General features: G+C 40.3%; 1 protein-coding gene across 2 annotated transcripts in view; it reads left to right on the top strand.

The window, feature by feature from the left end:
• The window catches only part of phf2 (PHD finger protein 2), a 34,987-nt gene extending 22,676 nt beyond the window's left edge, over window positions 1–12,311 (top strand). The window contains exons 15-22 of one of the 2 annotated variants that reach the window (XM_011475338.4): window positions 5–183; window positions 1,377–1,435; window positions 6,400–6,566; window positions 7,342–7,634; window positions 9,947–10,042; window positions 10,110–10,219; window positions 10,298–10,613; window positions 12,008–12,311. In XM_011475338.4, the coding sequence (XP_011473640.1) occupies window positions 5–183; window positions 1,377–1,435; window positions 6,400–6,566; window positions 7,342–7,634; window positions 9,947–10,042; window positions 10,110–10,219; window positions 10,298–10,613; window positions 12,008–12,096 (1,309 nt within the window). In that variant the 3' untranslated portion in view covers window positions 12,097–12,311. Of the gene's footprint in view, window positions 1–4; window positions 184–1,376; window positions 1,436–6,399; window positions 6,567–7,320; window positions 7,635–9,946; window positions 10,043–10,109; window positions 10,220–10,297; window positions 10,614–12,007 lie in introns of both variants that reach the window. The other variant, XM_004069061.5, reaches the window with a different exon arrangement.
• Window positions 12,312–24,217: the final 11,906 nt, after the last annotated feature.

Here is a 24,217-nt window from a genome sequence, read left to right as displayed (position 1 = left end):
TCAGCTCCAAGCTCCTGAAACCTCAGACCAACTCCGGTCTGTTTGGATCACTACAAAACCTTAAAGAGGAGAAGAGCAAGCCGGTTAGGGATGAGTACGAGTACGTCTCTGACGAAGGAGAGCTGAAGATCGACGAGTTCCCCATCCGGCGGAAGAAGAACACCGTGAAGAGAGATCTCTCCAGTGAGTCCACCCTGCTTAGTTTCCAGATACATGCTGCTGATCAGCTGGTTTAGATGGAACCTGGAATCATCTGATCCAGCTGATCTGCTGTGGGATAAATGGGGATGCCTAAAACACAAGCAGGGTGGCAGATTTCTGGAATACTTGGATCGGGTTCTGCTCCAAATCACCAGCTGTAAATGTGAGGATCAGCTGCATATCCTCCCAGTAAATAACTGGTTTGTGGGATTCTGCTGCATTCTGGGATTCCCTAATGTTATAACCAACGTCGAATCAAATTGAAAACACATTTTAGCCGTAGGAAATATTGCTTCATGTCTGCATAAATCTGAAGGATAGGGGGCATAAAACATGCTGATTATGTTCTCCACAACAGCTGTTATAAAGACAGAACCTAAAGAGAAAAACTCCCCGTATTTAAAATAAAAAATTGCCTTTTTTTGCAGAATGTGTTTGAGGACACTGGAAGCTGAAGATACTAATGATACTGTACAAGGACAAAAATGTGTTTTAGTAACTTGCTTAGTCAACCAGTTACAGTAGAGGATGCAGAAGGCAGATGGAGGAAGCTGTGGCGACCTCTGAAGGGAAAAGCCGAAAAGAAAGAAAGGAGAAACTGAAGAAGATCAACTTAGCCAAAAAAAAAAGATGAAAGTTAATTATCATTAAAACCTGATACTTTTTTCAAAAGCCGTTCCAATTCCTGTTAAAACTTCTTTGATAAATGCTGAAAGCTTTATTTGCAAAAAGCCTTTGTTGTTGTTTTTAAACATTAAAATATGACAACTAAAAAACTTAAATATAGGGTAAAAATTATTGCCTGAAGTTGCTAAAAGGTTGCCATAAATTTTAGGTTTTTTGTGTATTATTAAGCTTTTACCTACTGTAGCTACTTTATAACCAGGACCAAGGAAGACTGAAGAACTCTTAAAGACCACAGGGTTTTTTTGAGGGACTAAAAACTTTTGTCGTTCACTTTTAAGACAACATCAAATTACAGATATTATTAAATTAAGCAATTTCAAAAGTACAAGAGAGTGAAAGATTTTTAGAGTTGATTAAAAAAAGTAGTAATTAACTTGCATTGTTAAAATGAGCATTTTGTGACCAGTGGACATTAACTTCACACTTCTGTGCACACTTTTGATCCTTTTTGAGTTGATTGGGTTTTAATCTCATTTGTTCTTCTCCAGTTCTTTCAGACATCCTGCAACCAGCCAAAAAACCAAAGTTCCAGCCGTTGGGGACGAAGGTAAGAGCCCCACGACAACACAACTGCACTGAACACAAACAACAACACACCTGGAAACAGGAGGAGTCGTTTGCTACCAGTTATCAGGAGACAGTCACCATTTCCTTCTTCCCTCTGAGATTTTTTGACTAAAAGTTTCTACGGAAGCTCTGTGTTGTTGGTTCTTTTGGTTTTAGATGGTTGTCCTGGACTTCAGAGGGTTTTTAATCTCTTGCTGCTGCAAGACAAACTGCTTGTGATTTATCCATTTCTTCTTCCTTCGTATGAATAACATTCAGTCATTTCCCTCAACCTTATCGACAGTCATCACCTAATGCAACTCTTTCAAATCACAGTCTTCTTTAAAGGCAGTCATCACCTTGATTTTGGAGATAAACCCATCTAGGAGATCTGAGCTCAGGCTTGGTTTGCCTTCATGCAGGTTTGGTAGACTCTGGTAGACTCTGTGGGTCACAGGTGGTTCACAAAGACACAACTGAGCAGCATTTAGCAGGTCAGGGGTCATGTTATGTTGCATTTTGTTGCCAAAGCACACACATGATACCTTTCCCTCCATGGAATAAAAATAATACATAAACAAACAAAAGAAATGTGCTCACTGCATGGTGTGCACAGTTATCCATTTGTTGTATATGCATAGAAATTTGTGTTAAGGTGAGTGAATCAGTGATGCTGAACACGCAGGCTGTAGTCCACGGTGGATGGAGATTTGATTGACATAAAGGATGTTTCATTACAGCGTGGTTGTGTTGTACAAATATTTAGAAGGAACACATTACCAGATATCTAATGTGCTTGCAAAAGATTTTTGAAAATGCAACTTAATGTTGACATAAGGAAGCTGGGAGGCGCGGAGCTCCGTTTTTCAGGCATGTCTGCACCTCCAGCACCAGCAGACTGTTTCCTCCTGAGATAAATCGCACGAACTTTCAGAACAACCCGCTTTCTAAGTGCTGTGAGTTAGATAGCTGCACACAAGACAAAGTTGCTTTTTATCAGGACGGACGATGAGTTGCTCGTTCATGCAGTGTTTTTCCTGTCATCGACATATCAAGAGACTTTAATGATGAAAATAACGACTCCTTTATTCAGGCTCCATTGATCCACATTTTATTTTTTATTTAAGTTCTGTCAGGAGATTCATTTTCTTGTTTGATTAATTCATTAATCATGACTGGTAATTAATTAATATAAACAATAATTTTTCAACCTAACCTAATACGACGGAGTTTTAGGGCCACCAAAAAAAAAAAGTAAAATTACGACATTTTATCTCGTAAATTTACGAGAAAAAAACTCGTAAATTTATGAAAAAAGTCATAGATTAACAAGGAGAAAACACCGAAGTTGTCCGTTCATCGGAGCATCGCTTGAAGATGAAAGATGTGGAGCCTTTTGTGAAGCTTTATTTCCAGGTTTATTATAGGTTTAAAACAAAGACATTCTGAACCTTTGGCGACTCAAAATCAGATTATTGTCAGTGGAGCCGGTTTTCCGGGGTTCAGTGTCAGTAAAGCGGAGTTTCAAATGTAAAATAAGGAGCTCAGAGACACGTTTGGGTGCAGAGGATCGTTGCAGCTTTTATTCTCCTTTTCATTCACAAACCCTGAAGTTCATCTGTCACCTTACGTCATGAACCTGTCATCAGATCCGAACACCAATGCGGAAGTAAACGTCCCGTTATATCATCAAACAACAAAGATGAATGAAAATAGTCTATTATATTAGCATTAGAACGTTGAAAATGCCAAAAAAAGTGATCCTCCTCCTCAGATGGAAGCGTCACACAAACGTAGAGATCTTGTTTTTGGTGGAGGAAGAAAGAATTGAAGTGGAAAGCTGCAGCCGGGACACCGATGGCTTCATCGGGCTGCAGGGATCCTGCAAACCAACCATCAATAAATAAAACTTTAATAAATTGTAAATCAAACAAATGAGCTTCCAGATATTTGGAACGTTCAAGCTCATTCAGATCACCTGTTCAACTGAGTTTAGTCGGTCTGCTCTGTTGCTGCGCGGCGTTCACCTGCTGCTCTGCATGCTCACTTCCACTTAATATCGTAAATTTGCGAGTTTTTTTCTCATAAATTTGCGACTTAAAATCTTGTAAAATTACGAGTTTTTATCTCCTAAATTTACGAGATAAAAACTCGTAATTTTACTTTTTTTTTTTTTGGTGGCCCTAATACTCCGCCGTAATGCAGTAAAAAGCCTAATTTTGATATTTTCATTTAAATTTGTGACTCTATGTAAAACATCAAATTACAACTTAAAAACTGTCTTTCATGAAGTTTACTTATTATAACAGACTTCCAGCTTTTACTTTTACACATTAAAAAGTAAGAGAACTTTTCTGAGCTCTTACTTTTATTTATTAATACCATATTACATATGTTGACATACTTTATGCCACAGTTTACTGTCCGATGCCATCGGCCCTCCGTGTACCCCGTTGATGTACGATGAGGAATGCCTTGTTGGGCTTTATCCCTTAAATAATAGAAATGACTTGTGACATTGTTAGGGTTAGTTCTGTGCAGAATTGCAAAGTCAGAGATTGATGATGTCACAGCAGCGATGGATGCGCAGTGTGAACTGTGCACATGGACACTGAGACGTGCTCTGGGAGCAATTTTGAGTGCAAATAAAACGCTCATGCAAGTAAACAGTAAGACCCTTGGTTTTTTATATTTGAGAACACAACAATATTTATCGATAAAAAATTAGATTAATGGGATTTTTTCAAAAAGGCACTAATTTGTCTGTAATTAATTATTCATGATTAATACAATGATTTGACATCTGTAATTTCTAAACATAGCATTTAGTCATGACGCTTATATTACTTTAGTTCTGTGTGTTAAACCCATAAATCTATAATAAATAAACCAATCATGTGGTCACATGACCCACAAGTTATTATTGAAAAATGTTTAATAAAATCAAGTTTTCAGGTCCCTGCGACAGAGTGGCGACCTGTCCAGGGTGCCCCCTGCCTTCGCCCACAAGTGGCCGGGATAGGCTCCAGCAGCCCCGTGACCCCGAAAGGGAATAAGCGGAAGAAGATGAATGAATGAAGTTTATGAAGGATATGAGGCCATCAGCGATGACCCAGTCAGATAGTTCTAAAGCTCCTGAATTTAGTTCTATTGCCAATCAGAGGAAAAAGTTTGTCAAAATTATATCACAACTATCATGGATATTAAATCTTACCGGCATATAGAAACAGAGTTGCTTTACATCAGTGTGAGTAAAGGAGTGAAGGATCCCATGCTTGTGTAACAAGCCCCTAATGGGGCTTTTCTCAACATTCAGAGTTCAAACATGTTTTTGACTCTTTAATCCAGGATCAGATTAAGGAGATTTTGATCATTAAAACTTAATATTTCATCAAAAAAAGTGAAATGTTTTGGTCTTCTGTTGGTGAAGGGGACCCATTCGTCCAGAGGGCGTTGTCTTGAGTCAAATCATTCGGACTCCATCATCATCAGCACACGACTAAAATAAAGTATAAAAAATAAGTTGATTTAAAATAAAAAAAACATATCTGCTCTTTCAGGAGAACAGTCTCCATCACAAGGACGTTTACATTTCTCCCCCCTGCCCTCCTCCAGCTGAGGAGCGGCTTCTTCCAGACAACATTTTTGTGAAAGGTCAGGATTCTGTGATGTCATATCCTGCCAAGAGGGTGACAGCCACTGAGAGGAAAAACTGACTTCAAATGAGCTCAAAACAATCTGACGGGTGAGGTTACCCACCCGTTAGTTTGTCCATTCACAGACACAGCTGTGGAGAAACTCCGCCCACATCACCCTCCCATAAACTCCAAGCAACACCATTCAACTCCATCTGCTCTGACTTTACCAAGTTTGTACCAACTGAACCTGCAGCTGCAGTGAAGACATCCTGATCAAATGTGAATCCTGTAGCTGAATTCTGATCATAGTCCTGTTTAGTACCACCTTCAATGCACCTCTGCTAATCTCTTCTAATGTTATCCAACAAAAAATCACGTAATGAGGTCGAATTAAGGCTTTTATCAAACTTTTTTTAAATTTGCAATAAATTTGTTGGATGTTTGGACTTAAGTGCCACTCCAATCATCTTTTGATCTTTTGTAAAAGTGTCCCCAATATATATATATATATATATATATATATATATATATATATATATATATATATATATATATATATATATATATATATATATATATATATATATATATATATATATATATATATATATATATATATATATATATATATATATATATATATATATATATATATATATATATATATATATATATATATATATATTTTAAATTAAGATTACGCTGTTTTTAGCCAAAGTAAAGAAAAACTGGGTTGCTTTCAAGGACATAGTTTCACTAGAAATTCACCTATGAGCTGTATGGGAGACTCTGGAACTCTGCCCTCCTTCTTCTCCTTGTTGCTGAGAGCTCAGAGCGGAGAGTCTGTAGCCCGCCCAGCTTATTTTCTACGTCACAAAAAAGCTCTATTTCAAACTGCATTTTTTCATTGGCTTCTGACTAACAATGACTTGAATAAAGAAATACTCAGAAACACAATTTGAACTTAATTTTCTTTATATAAGTCCTCCAACATCAGAAAAACGACACAAAACATGTTAAAACGCCAAAAACACAGTAATGTGTTTATGTATTATGCAGATTGACACCTAAAATAATGCTACCAAACTTATTTCCTATCAATTCCTGATTCCTCATCAGTATCTGACTTTCAGGACAGTGATTCTGTTCTTTTTTCAAGCTCTGCTCACGTTGAGCCAACAGGAGATCAAAGCTGTGTTTTTTCTTGTGTAAGCATGATGTTGAGAAGTGGATTAAGGTTTTGAGAAAAAGGCATCAAAAGTAGATCTTGCATGCTCGATTCTTCCCTCCTGTCTGCCTCTGATCTGCCCACCATATTTGAAAACAGACCGCGGACTCCTCCGACGAAGAGACTCTGCACATCGACACTGAGGCCAAGTCTGAACTCAGAGGTCGCAACTCCAAGATGAAGAAGAAGACCGTGAGTGCTGCAGGAATCCTGGACCTGCTTCAGGCCAGCAAGCAAGTGGGTGGGATCGACTACAGTACCAACAGGTAGGCCGGTCTGACGCTGACGTCAGCATTTTCTCCTTTCGCCTTCCAAACCAATGAAGCTTTTCATACTAAGACGGTTGAGCTGCGGTACACACACAACATTAATCTTTTAATGACTCCCAGGAGCCCTCTTTTCTTTTCAGTGAATTCATTTTGGGTCTCTGTATGAAGGCAAGTCACTGACAAACAAACGGCTCACGAGGTGACGACGGAACTAAAGGAAAAACTGAACCTTCTGAACTTTTCTCAGAGCTAAAATCCAACCAGAATCTGCAGCTGAAGTTTACAGAGATTCTGTCAGCGGTTTGTGTTCAACCAATGTGTGTGTGCTTTTTTTTAATGCCACGCTAATCTATCATAGCCTCGGTGGCTCCAGGCTCTTCCCTTGGCCTTTTGCTGTTTGCTGTTCTGCTCAGCTCTTGATGGTCTATTTCCATCACACTGAAAGCTACAAATTAGCAATGAAAGAAAGAAAGAAAACATTTCTCAAAAACGTTCATTTTTCAAGCTGGTTTTGTCTTTGAAGATGGAGGAGAGTGACCACAGTGCGTTGTCGTAATGTCTGATAGTCAGTGTTGCAACTTGTAAGCTAAAACTCTTAATAGCTGTGTCAGTTCCTGCTCCTAGCGGCTCCCTAAAGCAACCAGAAATCTACAGAATTCCTCCATTTTTCTAACTTTCTGTAGTTTCTTTTGCGTCTTCGGCTCTGCCAGTGTGTGCACTCTTGTGTTATTGCTGTGTTGTGTTGTTACAGTCAGCCGCCTGCATCTCCCAGCACACAGGAGGCCATTCAGGGCATGCTGTCCATGGCCAACCTGTCGTCTTCAGAGAGCCTGCAGCAGCCGTGGAGCAACAGCCAGTCGAAGAACAACAGCCAGTCCAAGACCAGCTCGCACAGCTCACAGGCTGGCAAGAAGGGCGGCGGGGGCGCCGGCGTGGGGAGCAGCAACGGCAAACGGCCGATCAAACGTCTCCCAAAGAAACCCAGGAAAAGCAGCAGTATTGAGAGCCTAGATTACGACGATGACCAGGATCACATGGATGCATGTTTCAAAGACTCCGACTATGGTAAGCTTTCCCCTCATGACCCCCTCCCACTTTTTAACTTGATAGAAGTCATTCCAGCATCCAGTGAAGCACTTTGACAACAACTAAGACGCAGGAACCTCCAAATGCCGAAAGGACCAGGATCTTAAACCATGTTTGGTCTCTAATGCTGTAGATTTAGCCAAAACATCCAGGCTTTTGTGTGACAAAGTAAAAAAAAATACAATTTTGTTACTTTATTTTAATGCTGAGAGATTTATTTATGCTCTCAAATTTTAAAATGTGACGTACAATTTGTCTTACACCACTACGAGGGACAGACTTAGTGGTTCGGGGCATCGTCCTGTTAACAGGACATAACTCTTGTTATGAGTCAAGAGTTGTTTACTGAAAAAAATTTGTTGAGCTTTTAATTCCTGATAAATTTGCAGATAGATTATCTCCTCTGCCGGGGAGCCGGTTTAGCTCAGGGGAGCCGGTGTAGCTTGTGCTGGTTTGCGGCGCCTTCCATCCGTGAAACCCAGGTTTGAATCCGGGCTGCTCCCTGTTCCCTTCTCTGCTGCTGTGCCGGTCCCAAGCCCGGTTGCTTTGAGAGGGTTGCGTCAGGAAGGGCATCCGGCGTAAAACATTACCAAGTTTACCATGCGACTTGTTCGCTGTGGCGACCCCTGATGGGAAAAAGCCAAAAGAGAAACAACATTATCTCCTCTGCCACTTTCTCTTTTTCTTTAAGTTCATCACTGCTCAAGCTGCAAAGCTCAACACCTAAGCTTAATTATGTTATTGAGTTATTAAGAAAAAATAAACAAAAGTAAACACACGTATACAAAAACAGAATTGCTCTGACTGTTTTCCCTTTACCAATGATCACAAACACTCATCTACATCCAGGGAGTAAACATCTAAATTCATTTTCCCAGTAATATTGCACACATGGAATACTACAGACTAAACTACTTTGCCATGTTAAGTAAGTTTGCCTTTTTATTTCCGTCCAATTGGAAAGGGTCAAATATTTAACTGTTGATTTAGTTTGTGCTGATTCTGTGGACAAAGGAATATTTGGTATGGGATGCCTTGGACCAATCCTTCCAAAACTATGTATTGAATGTCTAAAATGTTAACCAGGACCCTGGACAGTTTATCAGTCCATCACATGGTCAAACAATCACATTTATACCTAAGGAGTTGCATATTAACCTTGTTAAGCCATGTTTTGGGACTGTGGGAGGAAGCTGCAGTGCCCAGAGAAAACCCACACATGCAAACTAATCAGGAGGGAGCCCTGGTGCAGCCCCTAAATTAACTCATATGGGACATACAGCATTTTCTGAACTCCTCCAGCAGAGATGATCCTTTTATTGTGCGTTAAGAAGGTGCCATTTATTGTGATAGTACTACTTTTAATCCCGTTCTTTATAATACTTTCTGGATTGTCTTTTATGAATAAAGATTAGAAATCTTTTTAACAAAATAATTCGGATGTAAATTCAGCTGAACCCACTAGTCAAATGGGAGCTCTGATGCCAATGAAGAGAAAATGGTGAAAACACAGTTTTTTAGAGATTTTATTCTGGAACATTTGGTATAACAAGTGGATTAAAGTCTAGTTTATCTTTAATTTCATGCACATCTCTCCAACTTCAGCTGTTTCTGATTAAGCCCTATTACAAACAATCCTGCAGATGACGGTAAACGTACCAGCAGATCGTTTTCTTCATGTTTCATCGCTTAATTCCAGCAGGTGCTTTTACAACACATGGAGCCTTGAATGATCACCATGTGTGGGTATTTAATTCCTGATTTGGCCTGGAGCATTTCATCAGGATAAGAAGATGTTTATTTTTTAATCTTCTTCTTCAATTCCTCCTATTTGTGCCGCTTCACTTTCTTTGTGATCCCCTTCCAAATGCAGCGGTTTAAACCTGACTGGCTTGTTAATAAGCCATTAGCACAAACCACAAGTTGTTCTTCAACGTGCTTTTTGATCTCCTAATTACTTTCTAATCAGGAGTCTGGTATCTGCTCTCGAGTCTGCTGGCTGGAGTGAGGCATATCTCTCTGACTGGCACTGATCGGCTTTTGTAAAATCAAGTCATTTTTTATGTTGATTGTCCACTTGTAGAATATTTTTGCATGGATCATTGTGCTACGAGCATGCAGAGAGGAAGAAACATCAGCAGCTGTTTAACAGCTGGAGCAAATGTATCCACTTCAGCAGGCGGGAACAGAACTTTTATCTTCTGCTTTGTCCTCTTTGACAGAGAAACTTAGGCACTAGACATGTAAAGTAATGTTAAGTGAAGTAATGTGTGCTTCTTTTTTTTTTGTAGTGTATCCCTCACTGGAGTCGGAAGAAGACAATCCTGTGTTCAAATCCAGATCGAAAAAGAGGAAAAACAGCGACGACACTCCATACAGCCCAACAGGTAAACCTTGCAGTGTCCACTTTGTTGTACGGACACAGCCCAAATGCTAATGTGCATGTCTCTCCAGCTCGGGTTGGACCTTCGGTTCCCCGACAGGAGCGTCCAGCCAGAGACGGAGCACGCGTGGCCTCTATAGAAACCGGTTTGGCTGCAGCTGCGGCGAAGCTTTCTCATCAGGTCTGTCCCTTTTCAGTATATCTACTTAAGAAGTGTGTAGAAAATCAAATTGTTGCTCAAACTAGGATGTTCCAACAGGAGGAGCAGCAAAAGACCAAGAAAAAGAAGAAAAGCACCAAAAAGAAGGCCTTGCTGAGCGAGGAACCCCTGAAAGTCTCTCAGGACAGCAGCTCTCCAGAGCACAATCTGGACTCACAGGACGGGAGCCTGACAGACCAAGAGTTCAACACTGGAACGGTCAAGTCCCCGGGGGGGCACCATCCCATGGCGCCGGGGGTCTTCCTCGCCCAGAGGCGGCCATCCGTGTCCTCTCCCAACAACAGCAGCAACTCCACCAACACCAGCAGCAGCAGCACAGCAAAGGGAGAGCGCGCAGGCTCAGTGGACACCAAAAGTGAGCCTCTTCCTTACATTTATGCAGATTATTTTCATCAGTTGCTGGTAATCATTTACATATGTGTCAAACTCCAGGCCTTGAGGGCCGGTGTTCTACATGTCTTCCAACTAACCGGCCATTGTGGTTTCTCACTGGCAAAACACACATCTGAAGCAAGCACCTGAAAAACCAGCAGTATCCCGGCCCTCAAGGCCTGGATACTGACATCCTTGATAGAGGCTATCTAAAATTATTGGATGCATATGAAAAGCAACTTTTTTCTTAGATTAGTGATATTCTGGTCATAACCCCCCAACAAATATTATTTTTAGTGTTTACAAACAGGAAATCATGAAATTGTTTTCAAAAATTAATAAGATGATACTTTTACAATAGAATACAATATAGTATAGTATAGTATAGTATAGTATAGTATAGTATAGTATAGTATAGTATAGTATAGTATAGTAAAGAAGTATAAGAAGGTGTTATTAATTGTTTTAGTGTCTACAAATGGAGCTGTGTACATTTGTTGGGATAGGCTCCAGCAACCCCTGACCCCAAAAGGGATTAAGCAGGTTTAAAGGACGGATGGAGTATAGCAGAGTATAATATGGTTTATAGTGGGCAGTGTCTTGTGTAATATATTATTGTCAAGTTGAGTATAGTATATTAGAATCTTTCTTATCAAAGATAAAATACAGTATTGTGACAGCTGTTGGGTTTGTATAGAATTTTGGGGGGTTTTCCCTCCTCCCTGAAGAGGAGGATAAATAGATAACATAACATTCACTCTAAATGTATTCAGAAAATTCTTCGTGGTAGCATGTCTGCTCTGATACCGAAAGGTCATGAGTTCAAATCCTGGCTGAGTCCTATCAAGGACTCTAACAATGCCTCCCCGCTTTACGCTCAGCATCGGATTGGTGGGTTAAACCATCAAATGGTTCCTAACCTTCGCGGGCTCTGCAGTTCACCACTCCCCCCCCCCCAAGGATTGGTCAAATGCAAAGAACAAATCTCACACACCTAAGTGCGTGACAGCTAATGGGACTTAAACTTTTTTTTAAAGTCTTTTGGATTAAAGGGGTGATGTTTTTGTCAAACTAAAGGCCACCGCATCGTCACCTCCTTCCCGCCTTTTGTCCAGATGCTACATTTAGGAGCGGCTGCTTAGGTCAAAGGCCTCTTGTGCCAGATCACCTGCAGCAGTCAGTCTTGTCATTTACAACTGTCCAACATGTCCTGTTTTTTTCACAAACTTAGTTTAGTGTTTAGTGTGCAGTGTCATGAAACACAGTGGGGTTGCAGCACTGCTGGTTATACTGAGTCTGCAGGCTTTACAGTGTGATGGTGTTTTGTAACCTCCAGGCTTCAAAGCTTACCTCCTATCGTTTCTCCGTTTTCCACAGCAAAGCGGCTGAAGAAAGGCATGGCAACAGCAAAACAGAGACTGGGAAAAATTTTAAAGATCCATCGAAATGGAAAGCTCCTCCTGTAGCAGCAGCAGTAGCCTGCTGAAAGACTGAAGACTCATCCAAACTCACTGAAGACAGCCACAAACGATGAGCTGGACCACCGTGGGCAAGGAAGAGAATCATGCATTTTCAATTTCTAAAATGAACATCACTCAGATAGGTTTTTGCCTCTACTTATACTTTATAACTTTCAGATATTAAAGTGTACAGAAGCTATTATAAATATTTTTTAAGAGAACGTGTCTCATTTTCTTACAGTTGTCTGTTATTCAGGGGTTGTAAAGTGGAAGTACATTGCAGTCATTCCAAGATATGTGAAAGTATCCCTTGCATGTATTGAGTTGCATGTGTGCTTGGCTCAAGGCTGGGGGGGGTCTGGACGAGATGAAGTGGTGGACTGCCGCCCCCCCCCCCAGTCCTCCTTCATAGCTGGGCTCTCACTGTAAAGCTCGTTCTGATGGGACATGCATTTACCCTTCTCATCAGGAAGGAAACAAAGAGCAGCTGTAAAGCACAAAGCCAGCTTGCGGTGTGTGTGAGGACATTTTAGGACAACACAAACAGGGGAGGAAGGGGGTGCACACCAGGATGCACCGGATCCATCGGGACGGTGCAGTACGTCTGACACTAAAGGGACTTGCAGCTGACAAGGAGCCGCATGGATGTCTTCTCCGCAGTTACATGGGGATACTTTCCGTCTTCTCTTGTTTTCACAGGCAGCACGGGCGGCCTCCGCTCTGCAGGCCCCTCACATGTAGAATGTAGCTCAGCCTTTCAACTTTTTTCTTTTTTCCCCCCCACGTTGGCTGTTTTTTTAGCTAAAAGTTTAATATATATATACATATATATACACGTATATGTATGTATGTGTGTATTATATATATATATATATATATATATATATATATATATATATATATATATATATATATATATATATATATATATATATATATATATATATATATATATGTATATGTGTGTGTGTGTGTGTGTGTGTGTGTATATATTTATACATATATATATGTGTATATACATATTTATACATATATATGTATATATATATATATATATGTATATGTGTGTGTGTGTGTATATATAGATTTATATACACACAGACACACACACATTTTTGTTTTTATGCACTTGGTATCATAGTATAGTAGATTTATTTTAGCAGTAAACTTTTTTGTAAAATCCCAGTATAAAAGGTGCTGCCTGGAAAACGAAAGAAAAAAATCATTTTTTTCTTGTCATATGGCCTTACATACACAGAGCTTATTGCATTGTGATTTTTGTTTGAGCAAGACAGGAAGCTTTGATGGAAACTGTGGAAAAGGAAAACAAAAACAACCCCACAAAGTTTCTTTGAACAGCCTCTTGTTCCATGTTCTAGAAAACGGAAAGTTTCAGTTATTTTTTAGCACCTTGTGATGTGTTTCTGTGTCAGTGATGTAATTTATTAATGTTTGTAGCTTTTTTATACTTGTACAATTCTTAAGAGTTTTGCTTTTGCAAATTTCATCATGGTTGTGGAAATACCCTTTGATCGTTTGGTTTGTTTGTGCATTTGGACAGCAAACACTGAACATCATGAACACAAGTAATCACGCCTATTTCCATCCTGTCACATGTCCAAGCCACGCCCTTTCTCTTTTTTCGCCCCCTTCTGTCATGAACAGAACTTCAATTCTTATCAGATCAAACTGTCTGCAGTTCTCACACCCTCATGCTTTAGTTGAGTTTAAATTTTTTTGTTCATATTTCTGTGTGAAATGCACTCGCTGATCCACAGCAGAGAGCTGCAGCTGTCGTGTCCGTCTTCCCTGCCGCTCTTTAATGTCGTTTTCTTTTGACTCCAATGTTCATTTTTCTGTATTTAGCAGTTTCTTTTCAAAGTCCTGCTTCACTTTTCTAAGTTGTGCAGAAATGACAAACTGGAGGAGCAAGCATATTGTTGTAGAATGATATGATTGTCACCTCGTTTACTTTTCCAATACAGTTACTGTGGAAAACGGATTATCTGTGCCTGTAATCTGCACTTTTGTTGTAGCGCCTCCTTTCTCATGTCTTTCTGCCTATACAGCTTAATTTTTTCACAGAAACAGAAGGCAGAGCTCAGATACTGCTTCAGTAGCTTCAGTTTGAACTGAACTGATAGAACTGCTCTGACCAGAACAGCTGATCTGTGTGCATAATTACACACCCTTTCCAAAAACATCTTCATGGAAAAGTGTATTCATTGCTCTAAATGCATTCAAAAAATTAAACTTTTTATAGAATATAGATTCAGGGCCCACTGTTTAACTGATTTAAAAGTATTTATTTGTTTGTTTTTACATAAATTGGGGTTCCAGCTCATGAAACGTACCATAAAACAGAATTTCAATACATTGGAATATTGTGGAGAAATCTGCCCAACCTTTGCAGGACATGAATGTTTTCAACTAAGTTCTACTAACTAATTATCAACTAACTCAAAGCACCTGCACAGGTTCCCCAGATGTCATTGAATTGGTTCACATAGATTTATTTGCCTCAGTTTGTTTCAATACAAGGATGATTTCAGCGAGACAACTAACCAGAATACCACCATTGATCCCCTCTATTGTTTGGGTTAGCCACAAACGTTCCTAGCTAAGGAGGTTGGCTGTTCACACAGTGCTGTGTCTAAGCTGATAAATAGAAAGTCTAATGGAAGGGCAGAATGTGGCAGGAAAAGATCCACCTGCAAAAGCGATGACTGTGGGCTTCAGCAGATTATCAAAAAGATTCAAGATGCTGGCAGAAATCTAGAAAGAGTGTAATGAGGTGGAGGAACAGCTTCAAAAACCACTACATTGGGGAGATGGGCTACCACTGTCAGGTTCCTAGGGTCAAACCACTTCTGTCCTGTAGGCCAGCCCTGTCTTGCCTCTGGTAGGACTTCTTGATATCAGCCACTTCAGTTATGGTCTGGTGGTACATCCAATGCAGTGGTTTGTCCTCTCATCAGGATCTGTCCTCCAGCACCGCATCCTCTGCTCTCTATTGCCTGAGAAATTCACTGAGCACACTCTCAGTTGGGGCCTTGAGCTTGATGTATCTATGCATCTTGGATGTTTCATCCTGGATAGTGGCTTCCACGCTCACTAGTCCTTGGTCCCCCGCCTTGCAGCTAGAATACAGTCTCATGATGATGGATTTCTTTTATTGTCTATATGAATTTATCTTACACTAAAATATTATGTTTATTTACTAATAACTCAAAAACTACACAGTAAAAGTACACAAATCTTTGCGAGGGAATGCCTTGACAATCGCGTTTCATTCTCTGCTGTAAACCGTATTATGGGGGGAGCTTAACATTTTTTAAAGCGGATGAGAGGATGTTCTATTGGTCATCCTGCGTGTCAATCAAGTCATGTATTTCAGGGTGAGGAAGATGATACGTTGACGGATATTTAAAAATTATGTAATTTTTTTGTTTATTTATCTCTGATGGCCCATGATCTACCCACGTCCTTTGCGATTGACCAGTCAATGCACCCCAGACATGACTTTTACTAATTTGTCCAAGTGCATCCTGCTCAGGAATAACTTGTACAGGTGTGTCCTGTTTAGCTGTAGTCGGTTTAAACTTTCCCTGTCTTTCATAGTTGTTTTCAGATGGACCATGTCCTGCTTTATTCTGATTTGGATGTATACAGTCTGGTTCTATTGTCGTGTTTTGTTTCTTTGTCCTGTCCAGCAGTTGAACAAACAGATGCTGGTGAGAAAGCAGGTGAGCATACCAATTCTAGATTTATTCTGACCAAGGAACAACCATCAAACTGTATCCTGTCCCATTGTATTATTTCTTGTTGTTGTTTCTTGTCCAGGTGTGTCCAGTAAGGTATGCTCTGTCTCATTAGTCACCTGTTAGTACATACCCTGTCAAGGTCTGACCTTCTGAGGAAAGTTCTATCCAGGTAACATGTTTTGCTGTGCCTTTATCAAGGTGTTTCCTGTCATTGCATACTTTGTCTAAGTGCTTCCTGTCCAGAAGAACCCTGTACTGGTGTCATCTGTTCTTGTGTACTCTTTCCATCTGTATCCTGTCAAGGTTAGTCTTCTTTAGAACTGTTACTTTTTTGGTTGCCCTACATTTTTTATAAACGGCTTAGAAAGATTCCAGGTACTCCTGCCACACTGATCAGGATAGATTAAATAACGGCTCAATTGATGGATACATGTCTGTTAAGTTTTTAAACACATTGAGGTTGAGTTTATTTTTTTACAGCATTCAGATTTAATCAGTGAAATAAAAAAGAGCTAGGTTCAATGGAACGTGAAGAGGAAGGAGATTATTTGAAAATTTGTTACAGCACATTTAAGAAGACGGTCTCAAATGGGGTTAGGCCGATTATGTCTTGATTAAACATCGATTACACTAATACAAAAAATACTCACAACACCACCGTCTCTGCTTCATTTTCAGTGTGGACACACAATTCAAATGCAAATGCACACAACTTGGGGCCCGTTTTTAAATCTGTTCCACAACAAAACAAATGTACGTATCCACATGTGTCTATGTGGGTCATAATGAGTGGTTGTTGTTGTATCTATTATGTTTTTACAACTAAATCCTATCTAATAGCAAAAGTTTAAGTTTGCTTACTTAACTTTAGCCATTATAAATTAGTGGCCAAAGTATAAATTATGGGGTTAGATTAAGGTTTGTCTGGGATTTTGGTTTCTTGGAAGCGGGCACTTCCTGTTTGAAATGCAAAGTGGGAGTGGTCACTGAGTCCAGTTCTCAGATGCAGTCATTTACTTCAATGTATCCCACCCCTTCCATTTTTTTTGGACTTATCGGTTGTTGCAAAATTGGCAAGATTGTTTGAGGGGATGTTGGACCAAAATACCTTTTCTATGCTAAAGCTTCAATAACAATGTATCTGTGTCTATGACTGAAGATTGTTGGTATTTTTTTTTTTTAAACTTGTCCTGTCCAACAGCTGGGCAGACAGATGAGAGCTGAAGGCCTCTTGTGTTGGACATATTTTACTTTAACAACAGGGGTTATAAATCTTCAGACAGACCAGACCTATGTCTGAATAAACCCCTTTTTTAATTGAGGCCAAACTTTATTCATTTCAATCATATTTGAAAATCTTTTATGTCGGACCGGACGGAAAAGGAAAGGAGGGAAAAAGAGAGAGGGATGTTTGAGAGGGGGGATAGGAGGTTGATAATAGGAGGGGGGGGGGGGGGGGGTAAAACCATGAAGCAGCATAAAGCAACAAGTTGCTGAATGTTAATCATTATGGTAAGGTACAGATGTAATACAAATCTCAAAGGGCGGGCCTGTCCACACACACACTCAAATGTTACAAACATACCTGCTAGCTGCAAAAATGTCCACATCTCAACATGTACACAAAACAGATAGTGTTCACACATGCATACTTATGCCTTCAAACCAACTAGTGTGAAACATTTCATTCAATCACGCAAATTATTAGTGCAAAGGTGAGCTAACACCTGTGCTCAATTGAATGTTTATGTTCTTCTAAAATGGATGGCGGAATGTGAAAAGAAGGAGGGAGAGTGCCCAGCCATCCCCACACCAAGACCCCCGCCGCAGCAGCAGTGGCAGCCAGAGCCCCCCCAACGCCTAACGGCAGCAGGCAGAGAACAACCGCCCCCCGGGAGATCACATCCGCCACCCAGGCCAGGGCCACCAGGACCGCCGTGAGGCCCCCAGAGCCAGAGAGCAGGGAGTCATGGGGGGAAAGAGAGCGCCGCCGCGCCGGGAGGGCCCAACGCAGGGCCCCACCCGAGAGGGGTGCCCAGAGCCCCAGACGAGCACCCCATCACCACCCAGGAGTTCTGGGCATCCCCCCGCCCCAACCTGGACCCAGTACGAGCCAGGACCCCCCAAGGGAGACCCACTCCACGCTCCAGGCAGCCACCCAACAGGCCCACGGTTGGTCCAGAAAGGAGCAAGGCAGGGGCCAGCCGTCCCCACCCAGGATAGTTGGTATTTGGCTAAATTAAGGTACTGAATTGAAGTGATGTTCTGTAGAAACACAGACTTGGACCAGTGGTGTAGCTACACGTACAAAATGCACAGCCATTGAACGTGTGTTGAAAGTTAAACCAGGTCAAACTTTGACTAATCAGGGACTTTTGTAGTGATGGATGGCGTCCCTATTAATTCATGGAAAGGCCATCCCTTTGAAAATTGTTTTTGGAGGAGAAATGACTAATTGTGGTTTGTGCCTGGGCAGCATTATACTATAGTCTTTTAAATATTGGAATAGTGCTGTGAAAGAAAAATCCTGGAGCAAGATTCACGAGATTTTCACAAATTTCAACATTTCGCACCAAGCCTCATCAAACTGTAGGTGGCAGACATGAGCTGACCTGTGATTAGCATGTTCTTGAACATGTGACACCTGCCAGGTTTGTACGTAGTTTCAGAAAAAAAGTTATCAAGCAATCTTCCAGAATTTGTCAAAATGGATCACTTTATTTAGAGTTTCTCTACTTCAGACTACCGGTAATTAAAAGAAGGAAGTTGTTTCTCTTTGACGTGAGCAGCAGAATCAAACTTATAACAGTGGCCATCAAAATCAGGAAACCCTTAGACTAGAGGGCTTTTATGCTATGACCCACAGCCTGACCTCTTAGGAAAAACAGCTGCTAACGCATTTTACCTTCTGTGGAAGACAACAGATGAAAGTTCAAGCTTATAACAGGTAAATAAGTTATTTCTTTATTTTTTAATTTTATTTTGTCAGATAAACTGAGACCACAAATAACCATTAAAAATAGAAAAGAAAAATATAAAATTTCCTGACCATCTTTTTTAAGTGTAGAGGAGAGAACATTCCAGCTACAGACCAAGATGAAAGGAAGCCGTTGTAGTTTTGGTCCAATTTTTATTTAATGGTTGTTGTTGGAGCGGCTGAAATGAAACATGCTACTACCCTCTGCACACATCCTCTTTTTTTCTCTCTTCTTCAACACAGTCCGTCCCCTCCAAAGGGTAAGTGGGATCACGACTTAAACGCCAGCGTTTTATACACCAAGTCTGCAATCTTTCATTCCAGCAGCATTCATGGCCACGCTGGTGCCTGTCAGTGTTCACAGATGTGAGGGGAATCTGCCCTCAGCTGCCTTCAAAGGCCTCTGCTCTGCCACAAAACTCCCAAGTGGTCAGGAGAAACGTGCCATGACAACAATGTCTTCATCCGAGGTTCCTTTTTGTCCTTGTGTGGCCCTCCAACAGTGCAGCCCAAACCAGCATTCCTCCCCCACCCTGCATGTCCTGTATTCACCCCTGTCTTTAGTTTGAGTCTTTCAACAGGAAGAATTCTCAGTGATTGTTCTGCCATCAGACTACTAAAGCTGTAAAAACTCCAGCTGCCTTAGGCGCTGCAGAGTCCTGCCACCTAAGGCCGCGATGAAAAGTGCAGGATCGTTGTTTCCTGGATTTCCGCTGAGCCGATGAGCAGGAACTCCTTTGCTGCCTCAGGAGTGCAGAGAGAGATTCGCCTTTTGCCAACAAGCAATCACACTTGTCATCATCATCATTCCGAGCGTTTTTCATAAATCTTGTATCGTTACCACACCTGTAAAGGTGTGGTAACGATACAAGTGACTAAATCCTGAGCCACTTTGGAAATCTCTGTCATCTTTAAGAAAACAAGTTGTTTTAAGTGGAACCAGAGTAAATGATACTTGACTAGTAAGTATAATCTTTTAATTAGAGGCATACCTGTTTAGTAATTAATGATTTAGAAAAGAATACTACTTAAAGTGGGCGGGTCAGCCTTGCAAAGAGTCGGCTTCCATTAAGTTTTTATTTGTTAACCTGTGTAAAAGTCTCAGCTGTAACACAGTGTGAGCTGCACTGTTTATAAAGTAACTCTGTTTTTAAGATAAAATGCGTAACAATCATGGCTTCGACCATGTCTACGTCACAGCACTGAACCTTCTCCGTCCATCTGTCCCAGGCATGCTGGACGGGAACAAAAGCTGGGAATCAAATACCCAAAAGTCGCCTTATTTGCACACCAGACACAAATATGCTCACACCTGACCAGCTCACACACACACACGTTTCAACAAACACCCAAATAAGGGGTAGGATTATATAAATTTGCTTCCTCCCACTCTGTTTCAAGCAATTAAATAAACTAATGTTGACAGACTTAATACTTAGTAGTCTCATTGTGTCATGTTCTGAATGCATTGGAGCTAAAAGCTAAATTTATGATTTATATATATTTATAATAATTTTATATATTGAAATAATATAGATATTTTCCAATCATTTTAGGACTAGCTGTCTAAAGTTGTATGTCTGATTCAGGTTTTTTACTTATTTGATTGCTTGAATCAAACCATTTCCAAATCCAAATTTTATTTATACACATAGCAAAAATGGAGAGCAAAGGGTTCATAGAATGTAGTGCCAATGATGGAATAATGTTTAGTTAAACACCATATCCGAACTTTTCTGTCATCTCAGAGCACACCTTTACTGGACACACCCGTCCACTCATATAACCATTAATCCTCAGGGTCCCAAACATCTAATGACACCAAATATAAACAAAACATCTTAAATAAATGATCACTAAAAACTTTTGGTATTAATAATTCTGACTAGTTTAAAAAAAATAATGTCAATTTTTTTTTCATGATTTTGTACTTGCTATATATTAATAAAACAATAGTATTTCATCCTAATTAAAATGAATCACTTGTTTTCTTAGGACAGCGTCACCTGAAACTGAGAGGTCCTCTGAGCTACAGAAAAACCCAATCTTAGTCTTCTGTTCATATTATCTTTTTAAATGTCATCTTTTTAAGTTTTGACTCGTTCTTGAACCAAACCACTGTCCTCCTGTGAAGCACCTGCAAAATCCAATGTGGATTTCATTGTGTCTGTTGTCTTTTTGACCTTTTTGCTGTTTTGAATTGTCCTCAGTGGCAGTCACACCATGCAGGTTTAAGTTGCCAATCATCAACAGCTGTCTTGATTTCAGTTAATTGTCCCCAGCCTATATATATAAGTGTCTGGTTTTCAATTCTTCCTTGTCAGGTCATCTGCTTTGCCACCTTTTTGGTTTTGAGTTGAGTTTATTTAAAAATTTGTTTTAAGATTGACTTTATTTAAGAAATGTTTCAGTTTTGCCACTAAGCCTGCATATTGAGGTCGTACACCATCAGTTCCTGACAAGCAGGATCACAGCATGTTAGCTGCCGACCTTAAAAAAGTCTGCAGAAAGATTTTCTCAAGATGTTAATAGTATTTAACAGTTCATATTTCATTTTCATAAAACTAAGTTTTTTGAAATGTATTTACCAGACCTCAGAATAAGTTGATCAGCAAACTGTATATTCTTGAAAAACCTTTATTGACTATTTCTTGATTACAGAAATGATCTGTCAATATAAAGGACATGTATATAAAACAATGGTCTAGTTAAAGCACAAACAAATATTTTAACATAATACACTATTTTCATCGCTGAAATCTGAAAATAAAGACGAATAAACTGGTTTATGAACAATGAGTCAGGAACATAAACAGAATTTCCCAGTGAGGATTTTATAGATAGAAATAAACCATTACATCTCTGTTGAAAGGTTTTATGAGCAGTTCTCAAACCCTCTTTATATCTTCATCTTATCATTTTGGACATACCAAAGTGTGTTCAAATGGTTAATTCAGATAATGTCGTCTAAGCAGTAATGAGTGAGCTGCACTGACTGGCTTTATCTGGGATGATGTGTAGTTGAATTACACTCAGCTGGCTCTTCCAGCCTCCCCGGTACAATTACGGTGTTTACACTGAGCAGGGGGGGTGCTCTTTAAGGTCATGGTTTTGTTATGTGTGTGGATGTTTAGGGTATTTTAGGGAAACTCAAAGCCATAGTGGGCACAAAGGCTGTTTTTAGCATCGCTCCGGTAATCACTGAGCTGATCCGGAGAACCTCCTGCTGCTGTGCCGAGGCTGCTGTCGTCACCAAAAACGAGAAACAAACACACAAACAGCTCTGCGGATCTGCTGCAGCAACCGGAGTCCCTGCTCTCAAGTGCAGCGTGCACAGTTGTGTGCTGCGGGTGTTTGAAGCTGCCGCCCGGTCATCTGTGTGCCATTATTCCCAATTCTAGATGGGAATTCTGCACTGCTCGGGCAGCATTACCTTTCCCCTTAAACAAGTGGGGTTTATTTTGGAGCCTCTGCTTTTCGTCCGTGGCCGGATTGCCTGGGGAGATTGGCTTTCTCCGACTGTGTAACAGATACCATCTAAATCATTAAAGCTCATTTATTGCCATGTGCCACTCGGCGGCTCGGGTTCCTGTGACCCGAAGGGTCAAGCGGCTGAGAGCTCCCTGACCTCCAGCACTTCCGCTGAATATTAGCAGGGTAGTTATGCAGTCACAAGTCCTGATATAGAACATTGGTTCATTTAGATAATAGGCAATCAGAGCGGCGGGGAGTGCAGCGACCCTCCCACCCCCTACCCAACGGCCTTTCTGAGGCTCAGAGAGGACGTAATGACGGCAGACAGAGGAAACGTGGGCCTCTGGCTGGGGGGGGGGGGGCCTTCATGCCTGCTGGCTGTAATGTTTTCTGTTATCGCAGATCTGGAGGAGAAAACCTTCAGCCTCTGAAGGTGCACATGTTCCAGCACCCCCAACACTTTGGTGTCAACACATTTTATAAATTTTTAGGTTAATGTTTAACACACGTGCACAACATTTGTGCACTTAAGCAGTAATTTGCCCTCTGTCACTAACATCAGGTTTTATCAGGTAACAAGCTAATCTATTTGCATATATTTCACTGTTCATTTATGCAATTTGACCCATTAAAAATGTATAAAAATACATTGCTTTCAAAGGTTTCTAAGTTGTTTGTCCCCTTTTTACCAATTAATTTACCAAATTTCAGAAATAATAAAGAAATTAATTTAACACAGAGAAAAACTAATTTTTATTGACCTTTCAAAGATTTGTTGCTCACGAATAAATGGAAATTGCAAAAGTAGTAACAGATTTACAGAGAGTTGCATACATTACTTCTCCAACATTTACAGCCCTGACTTTTTTATTTTTGTAAAATAAAAAATATTAACTTTATTTTGTAAGCATAAATTTCATTCAATCAGTTGAATTTTGCCTCAAGATAAATTTGCATTTTTACTCCAAATGGTATCTGTAAAATACTTTGATATTGTTCACATTATTCTACAAATTTAGGGCTTATACACATGTCGTTTCATGTTTCACAAATGCTTTTTAATATCGACGTTTTTTGTAATCAGAAGTCCTCCTTTACTCAGTTAAAAATGTTATTTTTTAAAATTTTCACCTAAACCTGTTGAATTAATTCACTTTCCGATTTATGCTTTGGTCTTTTTCAGTTTTCTCCCCTTTTTGTCATTTGAAAACATTTGCTGTCATATATGTCTTTAAAAGTCTTAAATACAGAAAATCTTTTGTCTAAAACTTGGTGCTTATTGGTTGATTGAATTAAAGAAGCATCTTCTTTTGTTGAAGAACACGTGACCCAAACAATCTGCATGACAGTAAAACTCCTCACTGCTATGAAACCAGCTTTGGCGTTCTGACTTCATAACGTTTATTTTAACTGTAGGGAGCTGAATGGATGGACTCAAAGTTGCAATGTTTCTGGTAGGGTCTGCAAGCAAAGAGGAGACACCACCTGTATAAAATAAAGAGTACAGAAACTGGTGATCCACTGATCTACCACCTAGATTCTGAAACCTTTCTGCCATGATGCCTCTTCATGTCATGGTGCCTCTGTCAGCTCTTCTCCCCCTCACCTCTCTGCTTGGTTCCTGATGCGACACAGCTGCGACCACTCTCCTCATCACCTGCCTGCCTTCAAAAGGAGATCCAGCTCCAGTATTCATCGCCAGTTCGTTGCCCCTGATGGTGCATTGCTTGGTCGCCAAGTTTTTCTAGGCCACGTATTTATGTCTTTGACTAAGCCACGCTCTCTGTCTTGTTCCCAGGATATCATTACCAGGAGGGGTCGCCTGAGTGTACTGCTCTCCAGGATCCAAGCCTCTACATCCTTCTGTTATGCTTCAAGCCTCAGCCAACCTCCTGACTCACCACGAGCCTCT

This window comes from Oryzias latipes, chromosome 5 (assembly GCF_053564925.1).
Source record: "Oryzias latipes strain Hd-rR chromosome 5, Olatipes_Hd-rR_3.1".
NCBI classification, from domain to species: domain Eukaryota; kingdom Metazoa; phylum Chordata; class Actinopteri; order Beloniformes; family Adrianichthyidae; genus Oryzias; species Oryzias latipes.
Note: the sequence above shows the minus strand (reverse complement) of the source record. Positions and strands in the feature narration are given on the sequence as shown.